General features: G+C 41.1%; 1 protein-coding gene across 11 annotated transcripts in view; it reads left to right on the top strand.

The window, feature by feature from the left end:
• Positions 1-24,143, top strand: part of LOC125462162 (ATP-dependent translocase ABCB1-like) — a 105,949-nt gene that overhangs the window by 77,641 nt on the left and 4,165 nt on the right. For 9 of the 11 annotated variants that reach the window (XM_059654627.1, XM_048551825.2, XM_048551800.2 and 6 more), the window contains 7 exons: positions 2,069-2,272; positions 4,095-4,195; positions 6,281-6,421; positions 6,937-7,093; positions 9,796-9,993; positions 18,357-18,563; positions 21,602-21,748. In XM_059654627.1, the coding sequence (XP_059510610.1) occupies positions 2,069-2,272; positions 4,095-4,195; positions 6,281-6,421; positions 6,937-7,093; positions 9,796-9,993; positions 18,357-18,563; positions 21,602-21,748 (1,155 nt within the window). Of the gene's footprint in view, positions 1-2,068; positions 2,273-4,094; positions 4,196-6,280; positions 6,422-6,936; positions 7,094-9,795; positions 9,994-18,356; positions 18,564-19,959; positions 20,878-20,902; positions 21,036-21,406; positions 21,489-21,601; positions 21,749-24,143 lie in introns of those variants that run through there. The other 2 variants (XR_009447221.1, XM_048551863.2) reach the window with 2 other exon arrangements.

Consider the following 24,143-nt stretch of genomic DNA (forward strand, 5'->3'; position numbering starts at 1 on the left):
TGCCACTCCAAAACCCAATCTTCAACAATGCCAGTCCCACGTTGATTTCTGTCACCCCATTCACCCAAACCTAGTGTCTGATCAAACCTCTCTACACTTCCCATTTTCTACAGCTCCACCATCCCCCAATTTCCATGAGCATCCCTGAAGGTTTGTGCGAGTAACTTCCTACCTAGATGCCAAAGTGTATTCAGTTTGACATCTCAGCTGCATGGCAGCAAGTGGAATAATTCAGCAAGATTTCCATGTCCTTGGCTTTGCCTCTGCATGAACAGCGGGCCTGTGAATCTTTCTGGCTGTAAGTGCAAGTGCAGCTGTTGAAGTTTCCTGGGAAGTAGGGGAAAACCATCGCTGAGGATTTCCTCAGGACCAGACAAACTGTGCTGATCTTTGGGAGCCACCCTATCAAAGTGTATGAATGAGACTTTTGCTTAACTTATGGGTGGTGCGGTGAGATAAAATGAAATTCAGCTTGACGTAAATCCATAAGATTTTGTGGACATGTACTTAGGTAAAAGTACAACTAAACTGGATCTTACTAAATCCCCATTACACTTGCCAACTGTCTCATGCCTTAATCTCTCAATGAAAGAAGCTGCTGAAGGAAATAACTGAGGTGTTCTCCCTTGAGACCTTCAGAAACCATTTTTAGATTACTTCCCACTTAAAGGTTTTCAGCAGGTCATGCCAGGTCTAACTACCACGATCCATGAAAATTGAGGTAAAAATACAGACATTACTCTGTGCTGGTGACAGACCTAATGAGGAACCAAAAGAAATACTCCTGTCTCCCGCTGCATAATGAGAAAACCCATTATAGAGAGTCTCCAACTCGACACTACCTTGTCTTGGGTTGGGTGTGCCAACAAGCACTGTAGCAGTTCTCCAAAGTGACTTGTCTCGCCAGTTCCTATAAGGCATTCTAGCTGTGCCTATCTGGTCAGCTCTACATTGTCTTTCCAATGCCATTGAAAGTATGGATCATAAGACCATCAGACATAGGAGCAGAATTTGACCATTCGATCCATCCATTCAATCATGGCTGATATATTTCTCAAACTCTTCTCCCCATAACCTTTAATTCCCCCAAATAATCAAGAAACTGTCTATGTCTATCTTAAATACACTCAATGTCTTGGCCTGCACAGCCTTTCCTGGTAATCATCTGCTCAAACTAGTTTATTTCTTGAGATTTCCATAAATTATGCCCCGTTTCTTTGTTTTAAATAAAGAAATGAGTCCTTTACCAGTGCTAGTTATTGGAGACAAGAGAGCAGCCTTCCAAATTCTATTAAAACTGAAAGAACCACGGAAACTGTAAATTGGGATCTGGCAGCATCGTTGAAGGAAAAATCAGAGTTAACATTTCGGGTCTGGTGACCCTTCCTTAAAGAAGGACTGGGGGAGAATTTTCAGTCTTATTATCCCATCAGGTGTGACAACGTGGCTCAGTGGTTAGGAGCGCTGCCTCACACCAGTGGCCCCAGGTTGATTCCATCCTCGGGTGACTGTCTGTGTGAAGTCTGCACATTCTCCCTGTATCTGCATGGGTTTCCTTCATCACTCTGGTTTCCTCCCATAGCCCAAAGATGTGCAGGGTTAGATGGATTGGCCATGCTGAATGGCCCATCATGTCCAGGGATGTGTGAGTTAGGAGCATTAGCCATGGGAAATGTAGGATTATAGGGTACAGGAGTGGATGTGGGTGGGATGCTCTTCGAAGGGTCTGTGTGGATTTGATGGGTCAAATGGCCTGCTTCATCTCATGGAAATGTGTGGCATCAGAGGCAGACAGGTTCCACGGATGTGTGAGTTGCCAAAGCACAATGGAGGATCAGGCACTAAGCAGCAGGTAGAAAAGGTTAAAATAAGAACATAAGGAAATGGCCAAATTCAAAGACACTTAAGAAAATTTTGGAAGGATGGAAGGATATAACAAAGTAACAGAAGCACAAAGGCAAACGGTGTACAGGATAGACATTAATTCTTGGCACTCTCCCCTTACTGTCTGAGGAAATAATTAGATAAACTTCTTATAGAATGTATATCAATTTTTATTTCATTTCAGACTGTAGGCTCAAGATTAGGACTAATAGCACAAAATATCGCAAGCATGGGATCTGCTGTTATTATTTCATTCATATTTGGATGGCAGATGAGTTTGTTGGTCCTAGCTATAGTGCCCATCCTTGCTGTGGCCGGAGTGGTTGAAATGAAATCTCTAACTGGATACACAAGTCGTGATAAAAAAGAGCTTGAAGCAGCTGGAAAGGTAAAGTCACCACAGCCTGATTAATCTCAAATATACGGATCATTAAATGTTGAAGCATGTAGTGTGATGACTATATGGATATATAACCTAATTTTTTGTACACAATATTTTATCCCTCTTTGACAAAGTAGCATGGAGAAATGAGTGTGTAAACTCATCAGTTGTCACTCATCCACATCTACACCCATACAAACACATACACAGCCACACACATATACAGTTCAAATGTTCAAGTCCACACTTTCGCTCCTGGCTGAGGGGTGCACAAATCCAGTCTGGGAAAGTGCTCTGGAAGGTTGAACGTTTGTTGATGGGGTTCCTAGGGAAGTGGGTTGAGCACACCCAGAATAAAAACAGAGGCTACTAACAATGGATGCACAGGACCTGTATTTGTGCATTGATATTGTACAACGGCTTAATTTTAAAAAAAATTCTTCGGCACTCACTTCCTTCTTCCCAGACAATGCCCAATCCCCATCTGTGCCAAGCCATGCTTCCTCATACTCACTCCCATGCATCCCTATGCCTCTCCACTCATTCCTACAGCCAACTCCACAAATGTTATGCCACCATATGCTGTCTATCCACCTCACATATCTTGCATGCCACCTCATACACTTCTATTACTGTATACATCTTGGCTGTCCCAAAGGCTTCTCATTCCTTTGAAGTGACTTGGTTCCACCCTACCTACCCCCATAATGCCTGATTCTAATGTCCTGTGGCATTGTATCCACCATCCTAGCCCTCTGTAGCCCTGTACCAAGTGAGCATCAACTCACACCAATCCTTTGCCCCAGCCAACAAGCTATACCCTTCCCCATCCATGCCAACTCAGCAAACATCCACCATGGGCAAATCTCAGGAGCCATGTTGATAAAGATATGTGTCTGCTGTTGACATTGCTTTAAAATGCACTCTTGTTGCTTAAAAAAAATCAATGTGTGATATTCTTTCAATTGATCCCATATCTTAAGTTGTTTGACAGTTTTTTTTTTGGCAACTTGAACACATTAATACACATAATCATGCAAAATCTGATAATTGATCATATAATAAATAATTTTCTGTATATGCACTTTGACAGCCATGTCTATTAAAGTGCATATGGAATATTAGCCAGCACACAACATGATATTTACAGCGTAATGACTAAGCGATAATTTCAATAACGGAATAGACTCCTGAATTGAAGTACAGGGACAAAATATGATCCTATATCGGATAGTTTGTCACATTGAACATAACAGCTCAAACAGCTCCTCAGAATTTAAACTTACATTGTTAACACTTTCTCATTGCTAGGTTATTTTAGAAATGGGCATTTTGAAACCATCTATTGACTTTCTTGTAGGCCCTGTGAGCATGTGCTGAAGTTTCTTTCCTGCACAATTTTTTAATGCCCTCCAGCACACTTAATGTGTTGCTTGTGACCTCATTGAATATTGCAGAGAATATACAATTTATAGGGACTGAAATCATACTTGCTGTTCTCTTCTTGAAGGCTAATATTCCAATAACAAGCAAATGGTTCACAATTGCCCATAAAAAGGGATTGCAGTGAATCAGCCTAACTCTTTTACAGGTCACTGTGGGAAGTGAATGAACGGGATTTCAGAGGCATGGATTCTCGTTGAGAAATACTACAGGGTGCAGGGATGCTGCTTAGCAAAAAATAAATTGTCAAAAAAGAGAGAAAATTGATTTGTGAAATTAATATGTTGAGTTGGTGCATATTTAGTAAGAAAAAATACTGATTTCATTGCCAAGCATTGAAATTTTGACATTGTAAATAATGCTTAACTGTAATTTTAATTTAAAGGTAGCAACAGAAGCTGTGGAAAATATTCGTACTGTTGTTTCTTTGACTGTGGAACCAACGTTTGAAAAGACATACAGTGAAAATTTGGAGTTACCATACCGGTACATAAATCTAGATATAGTTATTAAAATTAAATCATAAATAATTATCATAAATGTTGTTTGACATTCACTGGAATTTTAAAAAAAGGCACATCTGCAAGAAACTCAGTGCAAATTCAGAATTGGATTGTATATGAGCTATTGCACATAGCTCCTTGCGGCACAATATTCAGTTTTTATATTCATTCATAGGATGAGGGCATCCCTAGCCAGGCAGCATTTATTACCCATCCCTAATTGCCCAGACAGCATTTGAGAGGTTGACAAGATACCAGCCTTTCTGGAGTTATTTCAGTTTTGGTCTTGTAGTGGGGTAGCCTTCTGCTCTCGAGCTGAGGCCTTAGTGAATGCTTGCTCAGATCTTTCTCCTCTTCATCTGGTTCATCTTCCATCTGGAGGAGAAGTCTCTGAAGACTGCTCAATGGGGGCTGCTGACCACAAGGGCCACCTGATGAGAACCACCCCATGTGGCTAGTGCCTGCGAAGTCTGCTTGATGAAAACTGCTCGATGAGGCCCTTCTGATGAAAATTACACCCTGCCCCTGAGCACTGTAACCCATTCTTAGGGGCATGTAGTTTATTTTTGTTTCAATTGATTGTATGAATTATTTTGGCCCAATGACTATGGGTAGCTACTCATGATGGCAGGATAACCATGATCCTCTTTCCTGCCTTCCTTTGAGGGTTCATTGACTATTGCACATTGTCTGGCCCTCCCCTCAGGTGAATTTACAGGCAAGGTCATTTAATTGAGCCACAGGCTGTGTATTGTGATCCCTGCCAACTTCCACTTAGGAGTGATGGAAAGCCTTCCTGACACACTGCAATTGGGCCTTAAATTGACAATTCATGCCTCTGAAGGCCCTTTCTCCACCACGCCTGATAGTCAATCCATGACAGTCGCCAAGTTGGGAGGCTATAAAAATGAACGCTCCTAGGTTGCATCCCTCGTCCACCAGAAGGAAAGGGGTGGGGTTGGGGGGGGGGGGTAGCGGATGGATGGGCACGTAGAAGACCATTGAGAGCCTCACAAATGCTTTTTCTTCTGAACTCTCTCCCCTTAACCCCATGTGAACACTTTGGAAAGTGTGTAAAAGCAGTTTACAAGAATGGTTCCAGTGATTGAAAAGCCTCAGTAATGAGGATAGATTGACGACATTAGGAGTTGTTTTCCTTGGAGAGAAGAAGACTGAGAGGCGATCTGATGGAGGGTTACACAATCATGAGCAGCTGGATAGAGTAGTCAGGGAGAAACCTTTCCTGTTCATAAAAGGAATGAGGCCAGGAAGCATAGATTTAAAGTAATGTGTAAAAGAAGGAATTGGGAATCGAGGGGTAACATTATTTACTCAGTGAGTAATTAAGGTATGGAATATACTGCCTGGAAGTGTGATGGAGACAGGTTCAATTGAGGCAATCAAGAGGGCATTGAATGATAATTTGGATAAAGATAATGTGTGAGGGTATGGGAAAAGTATAGGAGATTGTCACTAGGTAACGATGCACATTTAATAAGCAATGCGGCTATAATGACCCAAATAGTGTCCAACTGCATCATAATACTTTTGTGATTCTAACCCCTTACATCCACCAAGCAGCTTCCTTTTGGCCTTACTTACCCATGTCCTTAGACCTTTTGTTGATGCTGAGCTTCTGGTGAGTGCATTGTCAGGAGCTTTTGGTATCCCCATCTTCAGGTGGCAGGATTTCCATCTGGGGAAGGTCTGCTGCTGTTCACTTAAGTGCCTGAAAAGCTTTATATTCAATGGGATGTCTCCAAAAGGAGCTGATGATGGAGTCTTGCCCGCCATCCAGCTAAGGGATGAGACTCCAGTCACTTTGATAAAATTCAGCCCAGTATGTTGTCCTCATCTCCTTTCAACCACTTTTTTTTTAACCTGTGTAATTAAGTTTGAAGTTTAACATCATTTCTGCCTAAATGTTGTAAAATATGTTGGTTTTTTTATGATCTGACGCAGAAAATGTGAATTAAATACCCATTGTGAATCTCTGTCATATGTATGCAAATATCAGGTTGTGCATGCTCTGGATTGAATGCACCTTAACACTGTGCATGTTTTGCAGAAATGCTAAAAAGAAATCCCAGGTCTATGGTTTTGCCTTTGCACTGAGCCAGGCTATCCAATACTTTAGCTACGCTGCTTGTTTCCGATTTGGTGCATTCCTGATATCAATAAATGCAATGGATGTAGAAGGTGTTTTCCTGTAAGTAGCATGAATTGTGCCTGCTATTTTTGTCCATCAGGGTAATTAATTTTAGTTTTCAATACATTCAAAATGCTTGAAGTATCATTCTCCAGGTTTTAATTCATGAATCTACTCAGTTATGTGAATTGTCCAGGATCTGCCAATTAAGCGTCTGAAAGGCATTTAAATACAGCAGGATTTCACCAAAAGGAAGTGATGAGAGAGAATGAAAGTGATGTGATTTTCCTACATTGTAGGGAGTTGAACCAAATTCTTAGTGTTGACATTTCTGAATTTGATAATGGTGGGATTAACTTTGTATTGAGAATCACTTTTTTATATTAGGGCTGTTGAACTGGCACTTGAAGTATATTTATGTTGCTGTTCAATTACATGACTTGTTTGGGCTAGAAGACAATTTTAAAAGTTTTTGTTCAGCAAAATATGTAATTATGTATCTGTTAACTTTGACTTAATGATGTAAGAATTTGTACAGTACTATGTCTGAAAAGTTTTCTGAATTCATTTTACAGTGTTTTTAATGCCATTGTGTATGGTGCTGTAGCAATTGGACAGAGCAGTTCTTTTGCTCCTGATTATGCAAAGGCAAAAGTTGCTGCAATGAATCTCTTTGCACTATTTGAGCGTGTGCCAGCTATAGACAGTGACAGCAATGATGGACAGAAGCTAGTGAGTATTTTATTTGCAAGAATCTAACCAGAAATTAAATATGTTTTAAGATCTAAGAATCAGACCAAACAGTAGATGACATTAATACTTAATATTTGCAAACAATGTTGTTCTTTGATATGTACACAATTAAATGCAAATTGTTGACATTTTTGCCAATTGCTGTTTAGAAGCATTTATCTTCCTGGATTCATCCATTCTCCTTGTTTTGTCCTTAGGTAGTTATATAGGTCTTTTATGCAATTTTTAATTTGAAATTCCATATTCCATACTGTTCCCATAAATGCCTGTAAAATCAGATTGTAAATTTCCTTCCTGGAAGGTTAAACATGTATTGATATGATTTTCCACAGAAAGTCCTGATCTTTGATCAGTAGACTCCAGTGATATGGTTTACATGAAGCCCTGCAGAGTTACGATTCCTCCATTTTATCTATCATATCTCTGCGAAATTTACCACCATTCAGTGAATAATAGAAATGCAATACCACAGTATAGCAATTAGTGTAGATTCTACCCTACTGAATTCAAGTATTTGTTGCTTCAGAGAGAATGGCTTTAGTCGATGCTTTACAAATTGCATGACTGCAAAGCAAAATTAATTCAATACAAAGATAACAAAGTGTGAAGGTGGATGAACACAGCAGGCCAAGCAGCATCTTAGGAGCACAAAAGCTGACATTTCGGGTCTAGACCCTTCATCGGAGAGGGTTCTGAAATAAATAGGGAGAGGGGGGAGGCGGACTGAAGATGGATAGAGGAGAAGATAGGTGGAGAGGAGAGTATAGGTGGGGAGGTAGGGAGGGGATAGGTCAGTCTGGGAAGGACGGACAGTTCAAGGAGGCGGGATGAGGTTAGTGGGTAGGAAATAGAGGTGCGACTTGAGGTGGGAGGAGGAGATAGGTGAGAGGAAGAACAGGATAGTGAGGCGGGGATGAGCTGGGCTGGTTTTGGGATGCAGTGGGGGGAAGGGACTGCTCTTCTCTCCACCTATCTTCTCCTCTATCCATCTTCAGTCCGCCTCCCCCTCTCTCCCTATTTATTTCAGAACCCTCTCCCCATCCCCCTCTCTCTGATGAAAGATCTAGGCCCAAAACGTCAGCTTTTGTGCTCCTGGGATGCTGCTTGGCCTGCTGTGTTCATCCAGCTTCACACTTTGTTATCTTGGATTCTCCAGCATCTTCAGTTCCCATTGTCTCTGATCTTAATTAAATACAAAATTGCTTTTTTGTATAGTTTAGGGAACTAGCAGAAAGGGCATTATGTAGCATGTATACTTGGTGTGCATATGTTATACACCGCCATTCTATTGCAAATGGACTTACTGCTTATTGCTGGAATTATTTTTTTTCTCTCTGGGAAAGGTTACTTCACTCTAATTTGGTAATCTGTAGAAAATTTGAAAAATCTTGACCAAATGGCCAAACAAGTTGAATATTAGATTGGATGTTCATCTTAATTGCAAAACTGTCCATTTTTCTTCACAAATAACAAGCGAAATTCTCAGAAATTGTATTTTTGAAATCCAGTGTTCTTACAATTTTGTGAATGGCCTGCTAATTTCTGAGAAAGCTAAGCAATCTCCCTGTGCTTGTTCGAAATAATTGCAGCTTTTTGTGTGTGACTAAGTGTGGTAGTGCTTAACTAATATTAACAATAAATATTTCAATAAGTCTGTGTGTGTGTGTGTGTATGTGTATACACCCACTATGTATTAATGATTTACTGTGGGTCACAAGATTTTTCTTTCATAGCCCATATGAGATTATTGTTATTTTTCGATTGTTATTTAACATGATGTATACAATGAAAGATGACCTATCTTTATGTTGCTAAGCAGTAAGCAGGGGTTCAAATGTACATTCTCAACGATTTTTCAATATTTCTACTTCTGTTTTCTATGTTCCACTGATCACATCTGTCATAAATGTGGAATTTAATCAAGCATTGCTGCTGATGTTCAAATAAATAAGAATTGTCAATAGACAGACCTAATGATGTTCCTGGAGAATTGGCAGGACCCTTTGATGTGCATGCAAAATTATATTTATTGGAAGCAAAACTCATAATACAGAAATTGTTGCAGTTGTATAGGACTTTGGTTCGGCCACATTTGGAGTACTGCGTACAGTTCTGGTCGCCACATTACCAAAAGGATGTGGATGCTTTGGAGAAGGTGCAGAGGAGGTTCACCAGGATGTTGCCTGGCATGGAGGGCGCTAGCTATGAAGAGAGGTTGAGTAGATTAGGATTGTTTACGTTAGAAAGATGGAGGTTCAGAGGGGAGCTGATTGAGGTCTACACAATCATGAGAGGTATAGACAGGGTGGATAGCAAAAAGCTTTTTTCCAGAGTGGGGGACTCAGTTACTAGGGGTCATGAGTTCAAAGTGAGAGGAGGAAAGTTTAAGGGAGATATGCGTGGAAAGTTCTTTACACAGAGTGTGGAACACGTTGCCAGCGGAGGTGGTAGATGCAGACACAAGATATATTTGGACAGGTACATGGATGGGCAGGGAACAAATGGACACAGACCCTTAGAAAATAGATGACAGGTTAGACAGAGGATCTCAATCGGCGCAGGCTTGGAGGCCGAGGCGCCTGTTCCTGTGCTGTAATTTTCTTTGGTCTTTATTCTTTGTTCTTTGTTCGGACATCCTCATTGCTGAATGTACCTTTCCCATCCCATTTGTTTTATCACAGAAAAACTTCGATGGTGACTTGAAATTCTCCAAAGTTTACTTCAGATATCAGAGTCGTCCAGATGTACCAGTGCTGGAAAGACTGTCATTCAAGGTTGGAAAAGCACAGACTTTGGCACTAGTGGGCAGCAGTGGTTGTGGGAAAAGTACATCTGTGCAGCTTATAGAGAGGTTCTATGACCCACTGAAAGGAGAAGTGGTAAGACGTTCTTATGTACCATTAAGTAGAAGAGATGCTTTAACAAATCTGTTCTTTTTCATTTGAACATTACAGCATGAACTTTTAGAATGGAAACTGTCCATGTAAGATGTCATATTGTTGACTTGTTCACTAGCAGTCACCTTCTGAAGCACTACTGTTATTCCATTGGGCTGACCCTCGGAAGCCAAACAATGAAACCCAACATTGGTTTGTCAATGAGGTGATATTGACTTAGCATCCCATTTCATGCCCTAACCAGTTAACTCCAATGTAAAACTGAGACTGGGTAAAACAGATTACTAATCTCAGTGCCTTATCCAGATAATTGTAGCTGCTGAGCCATAAAATCATCTACTTAAATTATTGGAGCTTTTGAAACAATAAAGAAGTAAAAGTTTGTTTATAATTGCTGTGCACTGCCCTGAAATAGAATTGACTGTGTTTGTCCCATCAATTAATAGCAATGGGGTAAAATGCCACTGTATATACTGATCTGAATGTTGTAAACCTGCCAGTCATTTAGATGCCCTTCTCTCAAACTACCCAAGCCTAACAAGTCTGGAGCATGAGTGCAAAAACTAACCTTGCACTTATTTGGATGCCATCCGCTTCTTATTCTTTTAATACCTATCTCAAAAGAGCTAGCAATACTCTGAATAGATCTTAATCCTTGAGATGGTTATTGAGCCATTTCCCAATGCCACAATCATGCCTCCTGCCTGAAATGCCCACTAAAACTGGGAGATAGAGTGGTCAGAGATGGGACTGCTACCCCTGAAAGCATGTCTGATATGCGAACAAAACAGGCAGAAGTCGAGCAGATTAGAAGATCCACTTGCATTCATCGGGATGTCATTCCATCTCTGTACTTGATAGAGCTTACCCTTCACCCCGACCAGGTACCTGTTTCCTCCCATATCCTCCATAACCTTTCATATCTTCACCAGTGACCCAACTTAGCAATTTCCTTCCATTCTCACTCCATTTCCACAATTTCATAAGCCTTTCAAAATCCTCACTAAAGGATTCCCTTAGAAACACATATAACTGTTGATTTAAAACAAAATTCACTGCTTCATTATAGCTGTATCAACAGCCACTGCTGAACTGAATCTATTGATGGGATTTAGGTCTCACCAAAATATTCTTAATAGAATGTCATTGCACAACTGTGTCAACAAAAACTCCAGAGCTGAATGCACCAACCCCTATGAAGTGGTGGAACCAATGGCTGTGCTGGTAATCAATGAAAACAAAAATCATATGGTTCAACAGACTGATCAAAATCTCAATCGCTACACTATTTATTGCAAAAGAACTGATTATCCCCCGGATAAATTAATCTATTCCATTAGAAGAGGTTTCCACTTTCAATCTAATGATCAATTTAAATGGCCATTTTTTCTTTCCCAAAAAATGCTTGATTATCAATCACTGTATTATAACATACTTAGCAGAGTAATTAGTTTAAAACAGAGGTCAATAAAGATGCAATGGCTGATATTGGAGAGGATATTTCAGAATGCACAGGACAGATATATTTCAATGGGTAGGAACAATGCAAAGTTGAGACCCACTACTTGTGTTTAAATAGAAATGTTGAAGATTGTATCAAACTTAAAAAAAAGTACGCAGTTCTGCAAATAGAGGCAGGCCAGAAGTTTGTAAAAAAAACTATAAAAACAGCAAAGAATGAGAAAGAAATTAATGAAGGGGGAAAAAATGGAGATTGAGAGAAATCTAACCAGAAATATTAAAAAAGTTTAAGTTTCAAAAGAAAAAAGAAGAGTTAACAAAGTGAGACTAAATATTTAACAATAGAAATTTACGAGAATGACAGTGAAATTAAACAAATTTAATTGAAGACATCAGTCTTCGCCATTGTTGATACAAATCACATCTCAGAACAGTAATACTTCAGCAAATGGAAATGGGAGAAGAACTGAAGCAAATCACGATCACCAGAGAAGTGATACTTAGTAAAATGTTGAAGGTATGAGCAAATAAGTGCCCAGGACCTGAGAGATTTCATCTGACAATTTAAAAGGCTAGTGAAATAGTTGATGTATGGTTTTAATTTTCCAAAATTTCCTTGATTCTTGTTAGCTTGGAAATGAGCAAATGTAACTGCTTTACTTAAAAAGAGAGACAAAATTCAAAATACGAAGGCCAGTTAGCTTAATATCTATCATACAGAAAATGTTAGAAGCTATTATTAAAGAAGTTACAACTCTGCACTTGGATGACTTCAAGATAATCGAGTAGCAGCAACATACTTCTTTGAAAGAGAAATCACATTTTTAGTGATCTATTGGCATTCCTTCAGGAGGTAACACAAAAGGGGAATGGTTGCTATACTGTACATAGATGTCCAGAAGACATTTGATAAGGTATTGTATGAAAGCTTAATACAGAAGTTAAAGGCTGGTGATGTAAGGTCACATCTGGTGCGCACAGAAGATTGGCTGACCAACAGGAAGCAGAAGACATGGGTCCTTTTTAATTTGGTAAGATGTAACGAGTGGTATGCTGCAGGCATCGGTGCTGGGACCTCAACTGCTTACAATTTATATAAATGGACATTTTATTTAATATAATGGAAATGCATTGGTGACAGTTCAGAAAAGGTTTACTAGTCTAATATGTGGAATGGTTGGGCAGGTGCTGTCCTATGAAGAAAGATTTGACAGGCTAGGTTTGTATCACTTGATTGAGGAGAGCGAAAGATGACTAGATTGAAATATCGTAGAATCCCTACAGAGTGGAAACAGGCCATTCGGCCCAACAAGTCTACACCAACCTTCCAAAGAGTATCCCACCCACACCCCTTCCCCTAACCCTGCATTTCACATGCCTAACTCAAACAGCCCTGGGCAGTACATGCAATTTAGCATGGCCAATCCACTTAACTTGCACGTCTTTGGACAATGGGAGGCAACCCACACAGACATGGTGAGAACATGCAAACTCCACACAGACAGTCACCCAAGGCTGGAATCGAACCCAGGTCCCTGGTGCTGTGAGTCAGCAGTGCTAACCACTGAACCACCATGAGTGATATCAATAAGGTAGAGCCAGAGATCGTGTTGCCTGTTATAGCAGAATCTAGAACCAGGGATTATCATTTAAATCCAGGGGTTGTACAGATAAAACAGAGACAAGGAGAAAATCTTTCTGCCAGAGGGTTGTATGCCTTTGGAAGTTTCTTCCTGAAAAGATGGTGAAAGTAGAGCCCTTGAATATTTTTAAAGAAGGAGGTAGATAGATTCTTGTTAAGTACAGAGATGAAAAGTTGTCAGAGGTTGGCTGGAATACAGATTTGAGTTTACAATTAGATCAGCCGTGATCTTATTGAATGATGGAGCAGCCTTGAGGGCCCTTAATGGCTTACAGTACCTAATCCGCACGGTTGTGTGCAACTAGGGATGCTCTATTAAGCAAAATGAACTAGGCAAATACAAATCATTACTGCTGAAAACCTGATGTGATTGAGATGTTAAGTCTAGGTCAGTGTGACCCAGTCATGGTAGATGTAGTTTCTGGGTTATATGGGTCTGTTCCCAGCTCGAAAGATTCTCCAGTCGTTGACTTAGCAAAACTTTGACAGTGTGACTGTTGCGTTTTATTTTTGTTTTGCTGAATTAACAATGGGAAATTTATCTCAGTGGCAGTGAATATTCTTTGTATGTGTGATTCTCCACCACATCAACAAACAACACTTTACACATGGATTTCACTGTTTATACTCCTGCTCATCTACACGCAGAGAGGTCACCAGTCTAAAAGTGAACATAACCATTTAGGTTTGGAGTGTTTAAACTACAAGCTACAGAACAATGCAGGGGTGCTCTAAGTAAGTAATGGCTGGGTGAACGTTGTGAAAAGTTTCAAATCATATCAAAAATCAAACAAAATTTTGCAGATTACTTGGCAGACAACAGCACCATCTGGTGGTATAGAAAGTAATAAAATTAATTTCATATTTACGTGTGCCCTGACATTTCCAACAGGATCCAGCATTACTATGGCCATCTAAAAGTCTTTGCATAATTTGAAAGATGAGATTAGCCTAATCACAACAGATAGGATAACATTTTCACTGAAATGGAGGAAAGGTTTCAGATGAATGACTGAAATATTTCTAGAGCAGTATGTAGTGTATATGGAGTCGTGATTTTTTAAGATTAGATCAGATTCCCTACAGTGTGGAAACAGGCCCTTCGGCCCAAAAAGTCCACACCACCCTTTGAAGCATCCCGCCCAGACCCATCCCCTATAACTCTCACACCCTTGAACACTATGGGCAATTTAGCATGGCCGATCCACCTATCCTGCACATCTTTGGACTGTGTGATGTTTTTATACATTTAAGGGAAAGGTTAATTCTATCAGTATTTGAAGGGCATTGCTATTCAAGGTTGGGAGATATGACCATTCTCCATCATACTTGGCTGACCTCCCCAAAGTGCTGCACCTTGCACATTCAGTATTGTCCTACAGGACGCTCATGCTTTTCAGAAGAGTTTAGCAGTAACCACACACTTTGAAATATTTAAGTCAACAGCCAAAGGAGATACCTCAAGATTCCTCTCTGCCTACTGCCTGTCCTGAGAGACATCATTGCACAATGGTCAGATGTCATTAGAGATAGTACAAACCGCAGATGCTGTAGAATCTGAGTTAATAAGTTATAGAGCTGGATGACCACAGCAGGCCAAACAGCATCAGAGGAGCAGGAAGACTGACGTTTTGGGCCTAGACCCTTCTTCAGAAGGGCTTAGGCCTGACACATCAGCCTTCCTGCTCCTCTGATGCTGCTTAGCCTGCTGTGTTCATCCAGCTCTACACCTTATTAACTCAGATGTCATTTGCTGACTGAAGCCTGAAGAGCTGCGTAACCCTTGTGGCATTGAATGCTAGTGCACTGCTTCACGGGAAGATGTGTTTGCCTTAATGATCTCTAAGACCTGTTATGTGTAGATGCTTGAAAGTGGGATCACCCAAAGATATCAAGTGTTAAATCAGATATATAACATTTATTCAATATCAGAAAAATTCAATGACTACAACAATAACAAGGTCCACATATACTTTGCATGAAGCAGAGGCTGCTTGTTATTTCACCAATACAATGTGAAACAATGAAAGGAAATCCAAACCCGGCTCATTCACCCTGGAACCAGGTTTCATTTAGATTCTCTCTAGATTCTCATGCTCAATGATGTATTGCCCTAGCATGCTGTCTTTAATATTTTTCCCGATCCTAATCCACATTCTCACAAGATTGCTGTTCATCTCCCGTCGCCTCTGCATCCAGGACACTTCCCATGTCAGCTCCAGTTGTGAAAGGCACAGAAAGACACAGTAATGAGGAGCACCCTTTCTGGGCCATGCTCTAAAGTCCCATTGGACTGGCCCACGCAATGAAAGCTCATCTTGAGGAGGCCTTTGGGTTGTTTCACTATGACCCTGGTAGAAGTGTTCTGTAGGGGGCAGTGTCGTAACTCCATTCTTTGTGAATCTCATGGTTTGGTAAGCGTGTCATGAGCCATGTTAAGAGGGGGTGGCCCTTGTCTCCCAGCAGCCATTTCTGTATGGCCCCAAGACCTTGGAGGAGGCTGCAAGAGTTCCAAGCATAGACATATCATGGCCGCTTCTGGAATATCTAGCACAGATTTTCAAACTCTGAGACTGATGGTCACACATCATGTGAAGCTTGATGATGTTGAAGCCTTTTCTTTTGATGAATTTGCAGGTTGCTGATAGAAATGTGGATGCAGTCATTGGTATCATGTACCTGGGGGAGGGTCGGGTGGGAAGTTGGGAGAGTCCTGTGATGGTGGAGAAATCCATTGCCCTTGGGGCTTCTCAGCTGCCCTCAACATGGGGGAAGGATATGCAGGGGTACGCTTTGGAGAAAATGGGCATCAGTGACACGTGGAGGTGTCAGCCAATGTCTCTTTGAAATGAGCTGTGGGCATAGAAACTGAAGGAAGCTGTAACATTGGTAGGCACTGAGATGGGCTGACCACCCACTCCTTCTGAGGCGAAGGCCCGATCCCACGGTTGGCACCATTTGATGAAAATATTCCGGTATTGTCTTAATCCTATGAGGCCCTGTGTTTCTGAGAGCTGTAGAAAATGGCATCAAGACCTATAGATTTTATGATCACGTCATTCTCCTTCACGTCCTTGGGCAATCTTTACCTTCTCCCACTGGAGGCTGTGCAGCAGTGACAGGAGATTACTTGCTGAGGATGTTGTCGTTGTTCCATCCTTTGACTTTGCTTCCGCATTTGAAGCAATGCCACATGCCTGTGCAGAAAATCTTTGTAGAATGTCATAAAGGGAACACTATTTCATCAATGATACTCCTGACCCGTCACACCAATGGCAGTGAAACCTCAGATTAGGCCCTGACATTGTATGGCATGGCATTTTCACAAGGGGGTCAATTACATGCCTTGATAAGACACTCCGAGGTATGTAACCTTAGCTAAATGTGCATTGCCTAACAAAAGTGTTATACTACTCCGGAGTAGGCTGATGGCAGTAAGCGCACCCCCCCCTCCCAAAAAGGGAACTGTTGTACATCACAGACCATGTCCTTGCATACTTATAAAACTGTGTGCAAGTGTGGAGGTTCTGATGTACTGTCATCTAATAATGGCTATGGAATATGTTTCAAAAATGCCAAGCCAAAATGATGCTTTCAATTAATGTCTGATTCTATTTCTTTAGTTGACACAACAAGGAAAAAATTAATGTCAACAATGTAATGGCTGTGATTGCTGGAGGCCAGAATTTATCATAGGTGTTTTTAGACAATGAATGACCTACAGATGAAGTGCAATTTTGTGTCAGAGAAGGGACATTGCTGAATCAGTGGATGCATGATGAGTGCAATTTCCCTCACCAAGGTCTTATATTCAAACAACTTTCATATCCCCAAAGAAAAAGAGCAGTAACTTACTCCAACCATGCTACATTCTGTGGATAAAAACCAAAAGAACTGTGGATGCTGTAAATCAGGAACAAAAACAAAGTTGCTGGAAAAGCTCAGCAGGTCTGGCAGCATCTGTGGAGGAGAAAACAGGGTTAATGTTTCAGGTCCAGTGACCCTTCCTCACAACTGCTGGTGGCTGGGAAAACATCAGTTTATAGGCAGAAAATAGGGAGGTGGGTGGGGTAGGGAGTAAACGATAGGGAAGAGCCCAATGAGAGAGAGAGATAGTTGGACAGACAAAAGAGTTGCTAAAGGAGTGAAGCAACACTTCACCTGCACTTCCAAGAATCTAATCTACTGCATTCACTGCTCACAATGTGGTCTCCTCTACGCTGGGAAAAGGAAGCATAGGCTTGGCGACCGCTTCGCAGAACATCTACGTTCTGCTCTCAAAAAAGGACCCTGAACTACCTGTTGCCTGCCACTTCAATGCACCACCTTGCTCCCTGGCCAATATCTCTGTCTCCGGCTTGCTACAGTGTTCCACTGAAGCCCAGCGCAAGCTGAAGGAACAACAATTCATTTTCCACCTGGGAATCCTACAGCCCTCCAGACTCAATATTGAGTTCAATAATTTTAGGGCTGAAACTCCCCTATGACCCAGCCACTCCAGGCCTTGTTACCCCATAGCCTGCCACTCCACATCCCCCCGTTGTTAGTTACTAACAGTCCCCATTAACAACTACTCACCCTCCCAGTCTGATCGTTAGCAACTCCTTTGTCTGTCCAACTGTCTTTCTCTCTCTTTGGGCTCTATCCTATCGTTTACTCCCTACCCCACCCACTTCCCTATTTTCTGCCTATAAACTGACATTTTCTCAGCCACCATCAGCTCTGAGGAAGGGTCACCGGAACCAAAACATTAACTCTGTTCTCTCCTCTACAGATGCTGCCAGGCCTGCCGAGCTTTTCCAGCAGCTTTGTTTTTGTTTCTACATTCAGTGGAAGTCATTTTGTATCATTACTGTACTTTGGATCAAAATCTTTGGCAAGATGTCCGTGTTGTATCACATTGAGTGACTCACTAGGCTCAGCATGAGACTAAGGATTATACCTCATCCTCCTTGTTCCCTTTTGTGTTGCTGTCCCTGTGTCTCTAATAACATCTCAGCCTCCCCCATTTCTAGTCTGTCTCTTTCTATGGTCCATCAATGTTCCCAAAGCACCCCCAAAGCCCACGGCTATGCAAATTGCAATACTTTTGTTGGCCTGGAGGTCAAAGTGACGGTGACCGGTAAAAGTCAAAAATTCATTTGCTACTAAATATAAAGACAAGTTTCATTATTCACAATTGTGTGTATTCAATCACTCACATCATAAGCATACAAACAACTAACATTTATTTTAATTGTAGTTTTTGGACGGAACTGATATCAAAAACATCAACATCCAATGGCTTCGATCACAAATAGGAATTGTATCCCAGGAACCTGTGCTCTTCAATTGTAGCATTGCTGAGAATATTGCCTATGGTGACAACAGCAGGACTGTATCACAGGAGGAGATTGAGAAGGCAGCAAAGGCAGCAAATGCCCATTCCTTTATTGACCAACTCCCTGATGTAAGTTTGTCAATTGCCAAACAGCTATAATAATAATGAAGATTGTGATGTTGTGTGCATGCATGAATTACCTGCAGTCAAAATTGAAACAGGAGGACACCAGGTGATCCTTCATTCCTGCTCAGCCACTCAATACAATCATAGCTGATCTTCCATGTCTACTCCATCTTTACACAGTATTCCCAATTCCTTCATTTCGCCTAGTATGCATAAAATGCTCAATTTCGGTCTTCAATATTCTCAACCATCGAGCACCCACAGCCTTCCGGTCTGGAAAATCCCACAGGTATAGAAATTTGAGCATATATATTTCTCCCTGTCTCATTTGTTTGAAGGTGTGGCCTGGGAGGTAGTGGGAATGCCAAATACTCAGCCAGGAAGGTTCATGGAATGAACCTGTCACCAACCCAGTTACTTAAACCTGCATGACTGGCCCTGACAGCCCAACAAACTCACCTCTATTCTGTGTCCCTAGAAACCTTACTGCCCCAAGAGGCAGGCAGTGCCTGGAGGTTGGCTGTGCACAGCCTGGGGTGCATTTAATTTCACCAGCATTTCCAGAAATGACTATAGTTTCCTAGCCAGTAGATGAGGCCATCACTGTGGCCATTAAATTGAGCCTATTATATTCCATTTGCCATGTTCTTGCCCACTTACCTAACTATCATAACCTCCTTGCATACTTGTAACTGCCTTCCCTGCTATCTTTGTATCATTGGAAAACTAGGATTCAATACACTCAGCTCCCTCATCTAAGCCATTGACATACACTATAAATAGTTCAGACTCCGCTATTCTTTGTGGTATTCTGCTGGTTACAGCCAACCAATCTGAAAATGACCCATTTGTTTTACTCTGTTTCCTGGCCACTAATCAATTTTCAATCCATGAAAATTTGTTGCTCTCAATTCAAGGAGCAGTAGTTTTTTGTACCTTAGATAAGGTGGCAGTCTACCAAATGCTTTTTGAAAGCCCTATTACACTCCACTCACTGCTTTGTCTTTATCGTCCCTGTTTGTTACAACCCCAGAAATCTTGAGCAGATTTGTCAAACACTATTTGCCTTGCGGTAATCAGTGTTAATTTAGCGTACTCCTATGGTGACTCTCTAAGAGCTCTGCTACATCTCAGAGCAGGTCTGTGAATTAACATTCAATATCAGTTAAAATACAACTACTGAACAAGACAGTAAGATGGCTTTGATAAAATTTTCAAAATTTTCTTTGTTGAGGTTGTAAAGGAAGGGCATGTAGAGTAATAATGCAAGAATATGATGCGCTAAGGTTGCTGCTTATTTTACTCTCTCCGATTTTGTGAAGCATTGCACTTTGGTGGTAACATGGCTCCTATGCTGTAGAATTATGATGTGCCAATGCACTTTTTTTTTCCGTTTTAGTGTTAAATGGATGTTATCACCCTTTTGGGACATTCTCCAACAAGCTTAGATCATGGAACAGCTGGGAGCAGCCTATGCCAAAAACCTTGCATTACAACCACCACGAAAGGTTCAACAGCAGCAGATGTGGGATCAGCTGCAGGTCTATAATAATGCAGCTTCATGGAGTCATTTATTTTTTAAAACCATCCTGAAAGTCTTTTGTTTATAACCAGAGACTTGATCACTAATGTGGTAACTGTCACACCACCAATCACATCATTGCACTTCATGTCTTGATTGTTCATCACAGATCATCAGGATGACAAAATGCATCTACAATTTCATATAAATCGCGTTATTGTGCATCATTGGGAGAAATGGTCTATGACATTATTCTTAAGTTATTTCGTCTAGTCCTCACTATTCATTTATATGGAATTTTAGTTTAATTTTACAGAAAACATTTACCAACCTGAATTTATGCTGTCATGGAAAAATAAGTGTTCAAATAAAGACCAAATCCAAGCAATGCAATGCAAAATCTAGTTTAGAAACTGCTCATGGTTGCCACTGTACTCTGACACAAGAGATGACAACCTACATGGGTAGGACATTATGCTGAGCAAAAGTGGTCCAACTACACAGTTCTTTCTGTTAGCTGACAGAGCCAACCTCTCACTAAATTTCATCGTTTGCTATGTGTAACTCAAACCTTTTTGAAGTTTTTAATTGTAACAATCCCCAATTTTCTCAAATGTTTGTCTGATTATAGTCTCTTTTAATGTGTTTGTGTTGGCACAGGTCTTTGTACCATTAGGATTCAGAAAAGATTAGAAGGATGTTACTGGGACTGGAGAGTTTAAGCTATTTTCCCTGGAGAGTCAGACACTGAGAGGTGACCTTGCAGAGGCTTTTAAAATCACAAGGAGCACAGATAGGATAGCCAAGGGCTTTTTTCTAGGGTGGGAAAGCCTGAAACTAGAGGACATAAGTTTAAAGTGAAAAGGGAAAGATTTAAAATGGACCTAAGGGTCAAGTTTTTCACGCAGAGGGTGGTGTGTGTATGGAATGAGCTGCCGGAGAAAGCAGTGGAGGTTGGTACAATTACAGTATTTAAAAGGCATCTGGATGGGTACATGAATAGGAAAGGTTTAGAGGGATATGGCTAAATGCTGGCAAATGGGACTAGATCCGTTTCAGATATCTGGTTGGTATAGATGATTGGATTGAAGTGTCTGTTTCTATGCTGTGTAACTCTATGACTCTATATCAAGTTAAAGCAACTTAGGACCAGGAAATTTAAGACAGAAGCTTTTGTTTAAAGCAACAGAGAATAAGATTTTCTGGAGATCTGAAGTGACAACAGGCAGGACGTTTTCTACTTTTGCCACAAACACAATGAATCTATGGGTTCTGAGGAAGGGTCACCGGACCCAAAACGTTAACTCTGTTTTCTCCTTCACAGATGCTGCCAGAGCTGCTGAGCTTTTCCAGCAACTTTGTTTCTGGTGCTGACAACGAATCTATACCTTGTCTTAATAACTGAGGTGAAAGAAAAGCTCCATCAAATTTATCACAAGTTTACAAGCGCCTGTGCATGCCACATCATGCTCTGTGCCTTTTGTACGCATTTTAAACTGTGACTTTTTTTTATCATTAGAAATACAACACTAGAGTTGGGGAGAAAGGAGCTCAGCTTTCCGGAGGGCAAAAACAACGAATAGCTATTGCACGAGCTCTCGTACGGCAACCAAAAATTCTGCTCTTAGATGAGGCAACATCCGCACTTGATACAGAGAGTGAAAAGGTAAATCTTCATTCTTAAACAAAAAGCAAAATAATAAATGGAGAGCTGAAATTGAATATGCCTTCAAAGATCAGCAGAGATCTGCCAGCAACAGTGGCAAGTGCAAATGTAATCTATAGTTCTGGGCAGCTCCCGGTTCAGCCAAAATTCTCATCAATATTTTAAAATACTTGCTTTTCCCTATCTCTGTCACATTCTTCAGCTCTATGACCCTCTGAGGTCTCTTATGCCCCTCCAATCTTCTTTGGCACACCACTGGCAGTCTTTTTTTTCATAGCTGCCTTGATCCTAAGCTCTGGAATTTCCACTCTGAACCTTATCCCTGCTCTACCTTCTCTCCTGCTTTTAGAAAAACCTGCCTCTTTGACCTATCATGGATGCAGTAATACAGGAGTTATGTTTCTAGGCTAATATTCAAGTGATGCAAGTTTAAGTCCTAGTAGAGGAGTTGGTAAATTGGAATTCATTAAATTAGGTAAGAAAATTTTCAACAAAAAGCTCAATAGTGTAGAATCCATCTGATTTACTTTATATTCTTTAGATTGTTTTTACCTGGTCTAGACATATATAACTCCAGTGCTGCACCGATTAACTCTCAACTGCCCTCTGAAATGAAATTCATGAATCACTTGAGTTCATCAGACCTGCATCAATGCATCTACTACATGGAACCAATGTGGTTCAAGAAAGCCGCTTATCATCACCGTCTTCTTGAGGGCAATCAGGAATTACCAGTAAATGCTGGCCTTGATGATGATACTTACATAGAATATAGAACATAGAACAATACAGCACAGAACAGGCCCTTCGGCCCTTGATGTTGCGCCAACCTGTGAACTAATCTAAGCCCCTCCCCTTACACTATCCCATCATTATCCGTATGCTGATCCAAGGACTGTTTAAATGCCCCTAATGTGGCTGAGTTCACTACATTGGCAGGCAGGACATTCCACGCCCTTACCATTCTCTGAGTAAAGAACCTGCCTCTGACATCTGTCTTAAATCTATCACCCCTCAACTTGTAGCTATGCCCCCTTGTAGAAGCTGAAGTCATCATCCTGGGAAAAAGACTCTCACTGTCCACCCTATCTAATCCCTGATCATCTTGTATGTCTCTATTAAATCCCCTCTTAGCCTCATTCTCTCCAATGAGAACAGACCGAAGTCCCTCAGCCTTTCTTCATAGGGCCTGCGCTCCAGACCAGGCAACATCCTGGTAACTCATTCCATGAATTATAGAAAACGTTTAGTCACCTGTGCTTTGTGGGGCTTTTGGCGCCAAATTTTGACATACGACTCTCCTGTGAAGCAGCTTCAAGTGTTTTTACTACATTAAACGCACCGTATAAATGCAAGTTGTTGGTGTGAGTGCCCAGTTGGATACATCTAATTCCAGCCACTTCACAATTGTGCCAGCATGTTCGCAATGACAGTCTTCCGGCACCCAAGCCTGGATTGTGTTAGACCTTCAAAAAAAGCTCTAAAAAAGCATTAGCCTAGTGTAGAAGGCTGCAAGCGATAAATTAAACGGATAAAACTTACTGAAGCCAACAGCGCAGGACAAATTACTGAAAGGATGGTCTACATGGCAATTATTTTCTTAACATGCCCAACAATTTCATATTTGGCTTGCAGCTGGCATGAGACCCAAGATTTGAGGATGAAGCCATGTTAGTAAGGTTCAAAAATAAAGTAAAGCCAAATATGCCTTCAGCTGAAGATGTCCCTTGCAGTTACAGAATGATGCATATTCAGCTCACAATTCTGAAACAACAGAAGAAATAATTTAATCTCAGCAAAACAGACAAAATTAACAATGAATGGAATCTTAGTGGGGTCAGAATGACATTCGTTGTTGAAAACCTTGTGAAGCTGCCGAGGAACCATGTTCTTGGTGAAGCTGGACACAAACAGCAGGATAATTTAGATACATTTGGATGAAAAACCCCAGCTGCTGATAACATTCACCATGTTGTTTCTGCTTAAGTCGGCTAACATTGGAAATCATCACCACATGCAAAATCTTTAAACGGATCATGATGTCCATTTTGTAAGGGCTAGAATCATAGATTCCTAACAATGTGGAAGCAGGCCATTTGGCTCATCAAGTCCATACCAACCCGCTGAAGGGCATCCCCCACCAGACTCACCCTCTACCCTATCCCTGTAACCCAACATTTCCCACAACTAATCCAACTAGCCTGCAGAAAACTGGAGCACCTGGAGGAAACCCATGCAGACACAGAGAGAATGTGCAAACTCCACATAGACAGTTGCCCGGGAGTGGAATTGAACTGAGGTCCCTAACGCTGAGACAGCAGCGCTAGAAGAAACCCCTTGTCACGTGGATGTCATCCATATCCAGAGATCCATGGTGCAGACTCATAATACTCAA

Source organism: Stegostoma tigrinum, chromosome 2, assembly GCF_030684315.1.
Source record: "Stegostoma tigrinum isolate sSteTig4 chromosome 2, sSteTig4.hap1, whole genome shotgun sequence".
Classification (NCBI taxonomy): domain Eukaryota; kingdom Metazoa; phylum Chordata; class Chondrichthyes; order Orectolobiformes; family Stegostomatidae; genus Stegostoma; species Stegostoma tigrinum.